This window comes from Lissotriton helveticus, chromosome 1_1, assembly GCF_964261635.1.
Source record: "Lissotriton helveticus chromosome 1_1, aLisHel1.1, whole genome shotgun sequence".
Taxonomy (NCBI): Eukaryota; Metazoa; Chordata; class Amphibia; order Caudata; family Salamandridae; genus Lissotriton; species Lissotriton helveticus.
The window spans coordinates 1,421,649,345-1,421,662,139 of NC_136057.1; the positions used below are offsets into that span (position 1 = coordinate 1,421,649,345).

The following is a 12,795-nucleotide window of genomic DNA, read 5'->3' on the forward strand; positions in this document are numbered from 1 at the left end:
GATGGGCCACAAGTTCCCACTGCTGTCTTCCAATGGCTAGAGCTTCTGAGAACCAACTTCTGCAGGCGACGATTTCTGTCCCAGGTTCACCCACCTCCTTTTCACCTCAATACCTTATCTTTAGCTCTCCGAGGTCTTTGACGTTTCAGAGCCCTTCTTCAAAAGGATCTCAGTTAGCTCTGGGGACATGAAATAAGGCCGCTCCAAAGATCCATCGTTTCTCTCCAGGTCATCACCTGGCAGTTGGGATGGTGTGGGTGCACACAGTGGAGGGAGGGGAATGAAGTGGAGTCGGGCGCAGAGGCAGGAAGAAACGGATGATCAGGAAATGTTAAGCAGAGGCAAACGTACGAGATGCAGAACAGGTCAACGAAGAGCATCAAGAATGGAAAAGAAAGACAAGGAAAAAGTAAAGTTAGCTGAAGGTACCACCACAAGACAGGTAAGATCATTCAGACACAGCAAAGAGGCTAGCCAAGAGAGACTGAAGACAAGGAAAAAATATGCCCCCATCCCACACCAGCTGTCTCATTCATACACCATCTCAGGCTTCGCACACTACAGCATAGTCTACCACATACCTGTTCTTAGATTTCATAGTTTATCCCACCTATACACCCCACTTATACAGTGGGGCATCCCATGGTTCATCCATCGCTTGCTGCATGCAGACTATGGAAAACTGGCTGGGTTGATAAGAGTGAGGACTGCTGATGGGGAGCATGGTGATCACCAAACAGAACCAAATATTTTTTTTTCTATATTGACCAAAACATCTTGCTTTTGAATTTTACATAATATTTATCACTGTTTATTCAACATTTTAATAAAATATTCCTAAGACACTCCCCATTATTAAGTTTGGGAGTTTACTCAAAGTAATATGTTATTTCATTTATTGTTAGAGTTACAATATACCAACTGTGGCCCTTCATGCTAATGTTTGAAACCTTTCCTTGTCTAGTTAATACAAATGGTATTTTTCTCTTAACCTTCAAGATTATTCACTTCCCAGTTATTTTTAATACCAATGATTGAATGTATATTTTAAATGCAAGCATCACTGAACTAAGGCCACAAGGCGCTGTGCACTCTAACTCGACTGGACAGAAAAGTAGATAAACTGGTAAGGATGTAAGAGGTGGCAAGATTTGGTAGTTTATCTTTAGCCTGTGCAATAGAAGGCACTACTTCAAGGCCATTGAAAACTTAGGAGCCTTTTACAAGTGTTTTATTTTATAGAAAAAATATACTAAGCATATCAAACAAGAAGGATGGGAGTAGTGCAATCTTATTTGCCAGGTGAAAAGAGTAGAGCCATCATGGTCTTTCTGAACCAATCAACAGTCTGAATGCCTTGACCACAAGAAACCACGTAAGACACCAATACAGTTCAGAATCATGGTCACATTTCTAAACCCTTCCTTACTAGTTTGTGTTGTGGTGGGCCAGCTGGCACTGCTAAAATAAAACCAGAATAGAAATATGGATAAAAAGCACTGCAATACTTAAGATGGGAGATAAGGGCCTCAGGAATCATGTATCCATCCTTAACCATGGCTCATGCCTGCTCCTTCAGATAAGGAAAAGGTTACAATAACTTAAGGTGGTGTCTGCGTCCTGATGGTATTGCAGGTTTTGGCTTCATGATTATTGGTCATTCTCGAAACAAAGACTTGAATCTTGAAGTAAACAACTTGTAATATTCTGAACACAACAGTAGATGCCAAGATTGTGCACAGCATGCACCTATACAACAAGACAAGCTGCATTCAGTATTATCTCACTACACACAGTGATTCTCCGTACTCCCTCTAGGAGCGAGTGCAGCACCAAAAAAGGACAAAGGAGATTTGGGAAATGCCAGACTAACCGATCACAACCCCTCTGTATTATTCTCTTTTGAATTGTAACCAACTGTTCTTCATCCAGCCCCCAACCACAACTTAGTAAGATGTTAGGGGTAGGGTGGGGGTAATTGCCAGGTCACAGCCTGCCTATGCGTATCAGCAGCATAAGAATGGCAACTCAGGCCAAAAGAGGTGGTGAGGAAAATAATATTGAAGCCACCTGAAAGTCACAGAACACAACCTTTAGCAACCACCAAATTAAGACCGAAGGCTTCATTGTGTCCAAGGGCATTGAAACAAAGACGGATCAGCATTCATTACATGACTTTAGCTCTTCATGAAGAGAATGCAACAAAATGCTAATTTTAGGGCTGTGTCTCCACCAGGAAAAATATTAATCCCAACAGCTTGTACTGGTGCACAGACCTGGAGGTGGCACGCCATAATCCCCTCAAGCACTATAGTTAGGGTTGAGAGATTCACAAAAGACATCAAAAGAATTGATACCAGAGATGGTTTTGTGACAGAACTGATATTCTGTCTAATGGACTGGCGTACTGAACCTACCACAACAGACTCTGCATCTGCCGAACGACATATTCTGCAGCGGCTTTCAGCTTCACAGCACAGTCTTTAAATGTATTGACTGTCCACTGTGAACTAATGGGTTAGAAGGAGGGCTAGCTGTAGGACTATTCTTTTGATTGGAGGTGAATATAGGCAGAGAGTTAAAACCAAAGAAAGGTCCACTCTGTCTGACAAAGTGGTAAACCATGATAAGTGGAAACACCCACAGGTAGTGTTAATGCTCAGCATGGGGACAGATAGAGACATTGGATGAGGTTCTTTGATGTGGTCCCAATAAACTCAACGATGGTCGGGTGTCTTAGGACTTCACTCCTTGGCAGGTTTTGAGTAGAGACCTACCTACCAGTGTCATTTAGTTTGAAGGTTGTATAGCCCTTTATTTAGTTTACCATTCAGGTTATAAAATAGTATCTTTAATTAATTAATGCTATGAACTAATATCTATTACTTGTCTTATAAAGTTACAAAATCTTTACTGTAATTTGTCTTATTGAAAAATGTGTTACAACTTTTGTATGCCCCACAATAAGACTTAACTATTCACCAATATTACTTTTGAATGTAAAGTTAGAAATTACTAGCCATTATTTGTCAGGTTCAACAGAATACAATATTCCCCTTTTTCATCTAAATTTAATGTTCTAAAAGGCTACCCAATTGTGTGTTCAATTTTAAGCCAATAAAGTGTGCTCCAGTCATTGCGGCATCACCCAAACGTACTCTAACAAGAGCAGTATGCTGTTGTGCCGCCTCATTTACCCTGGGCTGGTGGGAATGGATGGGAACTATTACCCAGACTAATTTTCCTGGGGGCATGAGTACTTACAGAAGCACAAAAAGAGTGTGTCCACACACATTCCATATACGCTGAAGAATCCATGAGCAATGAGGTAGGAGCCGAGAATCACCGTCTGTGAAAGAACAACAAAAGATAGTGCTGAGAAGCTAAATTGCGCTCTAGAATACCCAACAAAACACACAATGTAACCCAGAAGACACGTCTCAAAATGTATCCTCTTTCCATGCACAGCATACAGTTTAAACAAATCCCAACTGATATGTGGCCACATGGCCAGCCAGCACAAGGTCAAAATCCAAGTCCCCAAAATGAAGGCCAGTGGACCTTGCTGGCTGCCCTGCTTGTTAAACGGAAGGGTTGTCAGCAAAGGGTGATGTGGTTTGCCACTCAATCTTCCTGGCATACCAGCAATAAAGGCCTAGGTGACGGGTGTTCGCATTTGTCTCTTCATGCACACAAAACGTTTAGCAACGAGAGGGGTTCAGAGAAATTATTGGAGGATTACTTGAGCTTTGATTATCACTATAGTAGTAAATCTTCTGATTATGTTTAGGAGCTTCAGACAGTAACGGCAGCTTGACTGTATAGTCCCAAAATAGCTTATGCTGATTTCTTGTGTTTGCAGGCAGCCCTGTGAGTAGGTAGCCTGTTCTGGATTAGGCCATGGCTCTCGACAGCAAGCAGCCATGCATGGACCCAACAAGAGACAATCAAAACTAGAGTTATTTATGTTAGGGAGTAAAATTCAACTTGGAACAACCGATTTAAGGGAGCTCTTTTTGTAAACCTTGTTCCTTGAAATTTTTAGCATGAACGCCTAGGTTGCAAGAATAAGGGTGCATTTAATGTTGAAAATCATTCCTTCATCATGATCCACGGTTTCCTGGAGGCAGGAAATGCTTACCTATGAAATTCCCCTTTCCATTCTAAAGCTCACTGTTTCTTTGCCTGACACATCATTCTGCCTGTCTGCCATTTTCTTAATCACTTATTTTTGCTGCCCCCCCAACTTACAAGACTTCATTTGGCTGTTTGTGTTTTGCCCCTCCCCAGTTAAATTAGACCTGTTCTGCACACCTTCAATAATCTAAACTCCTATTTCCCCTTTTATTTCAATTCTCATATCCCTCCTCATGATTGATATTTATGGAATTTATTGTTACTCATTCCGATACTCCAGTTTCATTTCTCTAGGTTGTTAGGTTTTCTTGTGAAAAATGTAACTTTCACTCATGAGCTAGAGCCATGAAGTAGGTAATGGCTGGAATCTCTCAGCCTAGACAGGGAAAAAGTATCAGCATCAATGTATGAATATTAATGTTTAAAGTGGAAAATAAAAGAAAAAAAGTATGGCCATTTATACAGAAAGGTTTATGTTATTTGAATATATAAAGATACTTTGAATTGTTTGTAGATTTAGTCTTGCTAAGCTTGCAGGTGCGATGTTGAGATCTTTCAGGGCTCTTGAGCAAATGGCAAGTACTCACCATGATAGGGATCCAATAGTAATTAAGAGGTGGTGCGGTGTCCTTTATGAGGTTTATCCGATTGGTGAAGAAAAAGAACGCAAGGATACCTAGGAAAACAAAACACGTACGTAGTTAGAGACATCTCACTGCAGAAATGCTTCAGAGAATGCAAAAACAGGCAGGAGTTAATCCAACTAGATGGGCTTTTTCTGGGGCATTTGGGTTCAGTGTCATTTCATCTCATAACCTATGTAGATTGTATTGCTGGATGTACTACATACATTATGCCACACATGTCCTAATTAAGCACCCATTTGGCAATACTATCCCTAGGAGGACACAAATCCTAGTAGGCTACCCATGGTAAAAGAGAAGAAGCCTCCTACATTTCAAGACCCAGAAATTTGTTTCAACATAAATTGAGTACTATAGACAACAAGAGTATTCTATTTTGAGAAAAAAATCAAAATTAGAATTCAGATGTTACCAACATAAGCTAGGACATCCAGTAGTTGGGAAACAGAATATTGGTTAAGAACAGCAATCCTATGTTTATTAGAACTAATCACAATTGATTCTCAATGCAGGAAACTCCCCAACACATACTTTCTTTCAGCTTGTCTCCCAAATATGCCACCTTGCTCACGTTTACAATCCTTGCTCTTTACCCATTTATTTTTTTAATCCGCCTTTTTCTGGAACCTTTTTCTTTTGTTTCAGGCAGTTCAGCAACACAATAGGTACGAGCCGTGATCCCATTTCCATAGCTTTTTTATAACACTTTTTACGGAAGGCTTTACAGCACTCCTCTCTGTCACCCCCACCCCCTTCCATAGGTTTCCCACCCACTTCACTCATGCGGTTTCATCCTGCGGTGAAAAGCACTTGAGGAATTCTAAAAAAAAAAAAAAAAAATAGTGGGATCAGATGTCATGCGAGGGTCTCTTTGGAGTTTCTCTTTGAAAATTATTTTCGGTCAATGGTATGTTTTCCCACTGATGTACTAATAACCAATAGCATCAACACCGGGTCTTTACCGCCACCAGGAGGCTGTTTTTCGACACAGTGCACAACTTCATTATTGTAGACACCTCCCTCCCCAGGTGTCCATAACTACTGCCCTATAAGCTATGGGTACCTGTTAAAGCCATTCTTGACATAAGGGGAGAAGTGGTCTAGGACGGCCACTAAGAAGAATATTCGGTTTCATCCATTTGTCACATTTACCACAGGACAATGTGCTATTAAGAAGCACACCTAGAGCACAAGTATTCATAATAATTCAGATGATCACTGATCTGGCACAAGACGTCACTACAATGTACACAATGTGGTAATCCAAGACAGGGGATCCATGAAACTTTGCATGTTCTACTGTTCTTTTCTTTTCAGAGAGGAACAGTGTTTTCCCCAATGATCTCACAGTGAGAGTACACATCTACCAGAGCTTGAAGCTAGGGGAAAGTGTCCATACTGGCTCAGAAAAGGGATCCATCCATTCTATTGGTCCTGATGAAAGCCACCGACCCACTAGGGTGCAAGTAAGGCTGAAACATGTTGACCTATTATGCACTGATATTTAAAATGTATTTTTGATGTGAATGACTCCTTGTATCTCCCTGGACACATCTCTGCCTTGTTATTAATCTTATCCCTACGCACATTTTAGTAAATCCCAGTGGTTTTGGGTGAGGAGGTAATTTGAGATCACATTTGATATGGATCCCACAGACTCTTTGTCTTGAAAAACAGCCTCCTGGTGGAGGTAAAGATCCGATAATTGCCCCATTCTTGATGGACCCGCCACCTCACAGACATGACACCTCTGTGAGATGGTACCTGTCTGGGCCAGGTGGCTGGCCTTGCAGGCTCTTCTCAGTGGGACCGCATAGGTATTACCCTTCTAGGCGACGTTCGCGAACAGGGGCTCCTGATGTCCTTCGTAAAACTGCAAGACCGATTCAGCCTATCTTACATAAAATTCTCCTGTTCTCTCCAGCTGCGCCAAGCTCTCCTGACTCACCTCCCGGCAGACGCACAGATCCCTGAATAGAGACCCTCGAGGTGAAACTAATGACTGGTCATCTGGACAAGGGTGCGATTTCTGTGCTCTATCACTCACTAGTGATCAATGCACCAGATCTTTTCTTACACCTCCGTCGCAAATGGGAGGGCTGTGTGTGCGAGCTTAATGATGCTGGCGGGAGGCATGTCTGGCCCCATGGGGTCTGGCACATTTATCACACTTGTGGATGGGTCCAGGTTAGTTATCTTCATGCAACCTACCGGTCAACTCAGCGACTACAACAGATGGGCCAGGTGGGCCGGGTGGTATGTGCACGCTGCTCTGCCCCGGCTGTTTACTTTTACCATGTGGCCTGGTTATACCAGCCCCTTCTGGAGTGGGGCGAGCCATGAGATAGAGTAGTTTCTTTCCTGTAACTCCAGTTCTGTAGTAGGGGTACCTCTGTTATAGTCATAATCTAGTGAATAGTCCCACTCATGTGCGGGGACCCTAGAGCAATCAAAAATAATCTCTTAAGCTGTCTTCTTTGCAGTACTGCATAGACACTTAAGAGAGAATTGAAGACAGATAATGCAGCCTATACATGCAAGGCTACACTGTCCAGTACTTCAACTAGAAATGCAAAGGATATTCCACCAATATCACATTTAAACCGGTCTGCCATGTTACACCATGGAAAACACCCCCCCCCACCCCCCAATTCACCAAATCCTTGGAATGATAGAGAGGAAGGACAGGACAGACAAGCCCCCATAGGCTGCCATTATGTGGCTTAAAAAGGGATACCGTGCCTTTAAGGAAACTTTCCAGAACTCTCCTGGTATCCCAGAATGCACAGCAACTCCCTCCACTTTCAGTTCTTTTTGGAGGTGTATACAGCTAGACCTGTAGCATTCATCATTTTATCCTTATCTCCACCAGGGAGGAGGGCGGGCGCTTATGACTATAACAGAGATACCCCTACTACAGAACTGGAGTTACAGGTAAGAAACTACTCCTTCTGTAGTAGGGGATCTCTGTGTATAATCATAATCTAGTGAATAGAATGGCAAGCCCATCCAAACATAACCCGGCGGAGGAGAAAAATAAGGCAACACCACTACTGTGCAAACAGATTTCTCAACGAAGCCTGCCCAACCTGAGCATTTGCTCTGGCATCCGAGTCCAGACAGTAATGCTTAGCAAAGGTATGGACCGACTTCCAAGTGGCCGCCTTGCAGATCTCTGCAATGGGAACATTCCGAAGCAAAGCTGTTGTAGCCGCTTTGCCCCTGGTGGAATGAGCCTTAGGCTTACCCCCTAAGGTCTTATTTGCTTTCTGATAACAGAGCTGGATACAAGACACAATCCACCTAGAGATGGGCTGTTTCGAAGTAGCCAGACCAGTCCTAACCGACCCATAGTTGACAAACAAGTGGTCGGATATGCGAATGTCTTTGGTTTTATCCAGATAGAATTTCAATACCCTTCTGGCATCCAGGGAATGAAGAGACCTTTCCGCTCGAGTGGAAGGATTCTGGAAAAAAGTCGGTAAAGTTATAGTCTGATTAACATGAAAATCAGAAATCACCTTGGGAAGGAACTTAGGGTGAGTACGCATAACAACCTTAGCAGCATGAAACACAGTATAAGGTTCTTGGCAACACAATGCCTGAATCTCACTCACCCTGCGGGCCGATGTAATGGCCACGAGGAACGCCGCCTTCCAAGACAGGTGCTGCAGTGAAGCCTTGTGAATAGGCTCGAAAGGTTCCTTCATCAGCCTGGACAGGACCACATTCAGTTCCCATGCAGGCGAAGGAAGCCGAACAGGAGGGAACACCTTCTTCAACCCTTCCAAACAGTGCTTAATCACAAGAATCTGGAAGAAGGACGTCTGCGAAGGGCATTTCCTGTACGCAGTCAATGCAGCCAGAGGAACCTTAATGGAATGGAAATTAAGTCCAGACTGAGCTAGATGCAGAAGGTATGGAAGGATGACATCCTCCTTGCAGGTCGTCGGATCATAGTTTTCAGACATGCACCAGATGCAGAATCTCTTCCATTTGTAAGCATAAGAGGTCCTAGTAGACGGCCTCTTAGCCTCCTTCAGTATGTCCATACAATCTTCGGGCAGATTCAAATGGCCATATTGCACTATCTCAGGAGCCATGCCGCCAAACTCAACGACGAGAGGTTGGGGTGCACCATCTGCCCCGCGAACTTCGTGAGAAGGTCCGGCCGACACGGCAGCCGCCGATGAGGTAGGATCGACCGGTGAAGCAGGTCCGTGAACCACCACTGCCTGGGCCATTCCGTAGCAATGAGGACCATCCGCGCCCGGGACGGGCCAGCTTGATGAGCACCGCTGGAATCAGGGGAATGGGTGGAAAAGCGTACAGAAAGCTGTTCGACCAGCTGATCCATTACGCATTCCCCAGAGTCCCCGGCTGATAATACCTCGAGGGGAAGTCGCGGCATTTTCTGTTTTCGCCGGTGGTGAACAGATCCACGTCTGGAGTGCCCCACATGGCGAAGACGTCGCCGAGCACCTCGTCGTTTATGACCCAATCGTGGTTTTCCTGAAGCAGTCTGCTCAGGACGTCCGCCTGAACATTCTGCACACCTGGCAGATGAGTCGCCGTTATAGCCAGTCCTCTGGCTAGCAGCTAGTGCCAGATCACCTGCGCTTCCTGTGACAGTGTGCGCGATCTTGAGCCCCCCTGCTTGTTGAGGTAATACATCATGGTCGTATTCTCCGTCTGCACAAGCAAGGAGTTGGTCTGGAAGGACGGATGAAAGGCCTTCAGTGCCAAGTGAACCGCTCTGAGTTCCAGGAAATTGATATGATACGCTCTGCTGATTTTAAAGCATTTCTTGTTGGGACTGACCTGCCTGTTACTTCACAGCTCGCGGAACCCGCTCCGCGGGTCCCGCATCGCGTTGGTGTCATCTGCAGCCGCTTCTCAGGTTTGGAGGACAAGTGGAGGGAAGCTTTTGACCGGGGCTGCGAGCGAGTGCGTGCGCTCACGGAGGGACTCCAAATATCAGGAGCGCACGCCAGCCCGAAGGAGCAACACCTGGGCCGCTCTCCCCGACCCCTCCCACCGATCATTTTAAAAAGGCACTTCCTGGTGTGGAAAGCGGGACGCTCTGCTGATTTTAAAGCATTTCTTGTTGGGACTGACCTGCCTGTTACTTCACAGCTCGCGGAACCCGCTCCGCGGGTCCCGCATCGCGTTGGTGTCATCTGCAGCCGCTTCTCAGGTTTGGAGGACAAGTGGAGGGAAGCTTTTGACCGGGGCTGCGAGCGAGTGCGTGCGCTCACGGAGGGACTCCAAATCCCAGGAGCGCCCGCCAGCCCGATGGAGCAACACCTGGGCCGCTCTCCCCGACCCCTCCCACCCTTCCACCGATCATTTTAAAAAGGCACTTCCTGGTGTGGAAAGCGGGACGCTCTGCTGATTTTAAAGCATTTCTTGTTGGGACTGACCTGCCTGTTACTTCACAGCTCGCGGAACCCGCTCCGCGGGTCCCGCATCGCGTTGGTGTCATCTGCAGCCGCTTCTCAGGTTTGGAGGACAAGTGGAGGGAAGCTTTTGACCGGGGCTGCGAGCGAGTGCGTGCGCTCACGGAGGGACTCCAAATCCCAGGAGCGCCCGCCAGCCCGAAGGAGCAACACCTGGGCCGCTCTCCCCGACCCCTCCCACCCTTCCACCGATCATTTTAAAAAGGCACTTCCTGGTGTGGAAAGCGGGACGCTCTGCTGATTTTAAAGCATTTCTTGTTGGGACTGACCTGCCTGTTACTTCACAGCTCGCGGAACCCGCTCCGCGGGTCCCGCATCGCGTTGGTGTCATCTGCAGCCGCTTCTCAGGTTTGGAGGACAAGTGGAGGGAAGCTTTTGACCGGGGCTGCGAGCGAGTGCGTGCCCTCACGGAGGGACTCCAAATCCCAGGAGCGCCCGCCAGCCCGAAGGAGCAACACCTGGGCCGCTCTCCCCGACCCCTCCCACCCTTCCACCGATCATTTTAAAAAGGCACTTCCTGGTGTGGAAAGCGGGACGCTCTGCTGATTTTAAAGCATTTCTTGTTGGGACTGACCTGCCTGTTACTTCACAGCTCGCGGAACCCGCTCCGCGGGTCCCGCATCGCGTTGGTGTCATCTGCAGCCGCTTCTCAGGTTTGGAGGACAAGTGGAGGGAAGCTTTTGACCGGGGCTGCGAGCGAGTGCGTGCGCTCACGGAGGGACTCCAAATCCCAGGAGCGCCCGCCAGCCCGAAGGAGCAACACCTGGGCCGCTCTCCCCGACCCCTCCCACCCTTCCACCGATCATTTTAAAAAGGCACTTCCTGGTGTGGAAAGCGGGACGCTCTGCTGATTTTAAAGCATTTCTTGTTGGGACTGACCTGCCTGTTACTTCACAGCTCGCGGAACCCGCTCTGCGGGTCCCGCATCGCGTTGGTGTCATCTGCAGCCGCTTCTCAGGTTTGGAGGACAAGTGGAGGGAAGCTTTTGACCGGGGCTGCGAGCGAGTGCGTGCGCTCACGGAGGGACTCCAAATCCCAGGAGCGCCCGCCAGCCCGAAGGAGCAACACCTGGGCCGCTCTCCCCGACCCCTCCCACCCTTCCACCGATCATTTTAAAAAGGCACTTCCTGGTGTGGAAAGCGGGACGCTCTGCTGATTTTAAAGCATTTCTTGTTGGGACTGACCTGCCTGTTACTTCACAGCTCGCGGAACCCGCTCCGCGGGTCCCGCATCGCGTTGGTGTCATCTGCAGCCGCTTCTCAGGTTTGGAGGACAAGTGGAGGGAAGCTTTTGACCGGGGCTGCGAGCGAGTGCGTGCGCTCACGGAGGGACTCCAAATCCCAGGAGCGCCCGCCAGCCCGATGGAGCAACACCTGGGCCGCTCTCCCCGACCCCTCCCACCCTTCCACCGATCATTTTAAAAAGGCACTTCCTGGTGTGGAAAGCGGGACGCTCTGCTGATTTTAAAGCATTTCTTGTTGGGACTGACCTGCCTGTTACTTCACAGCTCGCGGAACCCGCTCCGCGGGTCCCGCATCACGTTGGTGTCATCTGCAGCCGCTTCTCAGGTTTGGAGGACAAGTGGAGGGAAGCTTTTGACCGGGGCTGCGAGCGAGTGCGTGCGCTCACGGAGGGACTCCAAATCCCAGGAGCGCCCGCCAGCCCGAAGGAGCAACACCTGGGCCGCTCTCCCCGACCCCTCCCACCCTTCCACCGATCATTTTAAAAAGGCACTTCCTGGTGTGGAAAGCGGGACGCTCTGCTGATTTTAAAGCATTTCTTGTTGGGACTGACCTGCCTGTTACTTCACAGCTCGCGGAACCCGCTCCGCGGGTCCCGCATCGCGTTGGTGTCATCTGCAGCCGCTTCTCAGGTTTGGAGGACAAGTGGAGGGAAGCTTTTGACCGGGGCTGCGAGCGAGTGCGTGCGCTCACGGAGGGACTCCAAATCCCAGGAGCGCCCGCCAGCCCGAAGGAGCAACACCTGGGCCGCTCTCCCCGACCCCTCCCACCCTTCCACCGATCATTTTAAAAAGGCACTTCCTGGTGTGGAAAGCGGGACGCTCTGCTGATTTTAAAGCATTTCTTGTTGGGACTGACCTGCCTGTTACTTCACAGCTCGCGGAACCCGCTCCGCGGGTCCCGCATCGCGTTGGTGTCATCTGCAGCCGCTTCTCAGGTTTGGAGGACAAGTGGAGGGAAGCTTTTGACCGGGGCTGCGAGCGAGTGCGTGCGCTCACGGAGGGACTCCAAATCCCAGGAGCGCCCGCCAGCCCGAAGGAGCAACACCTGGGCCGCTCTCCCCGACCCCTCCCACCCTTCCACCGATCATTTTAAAAAGGCACTTCCTGGTGTGGAAAGCGGGACGCTCTGCTGATTTTAAAGCATTTCTTGTTGGGACTGACCTGCCTGTTACTTCACAGCTCGCGGAACCCGCTCCGCGGGTCCCGCATCGCGTTGGTGTCATCTGCAGCCGCTTCTCAGGTTTGGAGGACAAGTGGAGGGAAGCTTTTGACCGGGGCTGCGAGCGAGTGCGTGCGCTCACGGAGGGACTCC

General features: G+C 48.1%; 1 protein-coding gene across 2 annotated transcripts in view; it reads right to left on the minus strand.

Annotated features, from left to right (window-relative positions):
* The window catches only part of SLC44A2 (solute carrier family 44 member 2 (CTL2 blood group)), a 341,764-nt gene that overhangs the window by 9,366 nt on the left and 319,603 nt on the right, over positions 1 to 12,795 (minus strand). For both annotated transcript variants that reach the window (XM_078685295.1, XM_078685294.1), the window contains exons 20-21: positions 4,725 to 4,813; positions 3,265 to 3,349 (exon numbers count right to left, since the gene is read on the minus strand). In XM_078685295.1, coding sequence (XP_078541421.1) covers positions 3,265 to 3,349; positions 4,725 to 4,813 — 174 coding nt within the window. The remainder of the gene's footprint in view (positions 1 to 3,264; positions 3,350 to 4,724; positions 4,814 to 12,795) is intronic.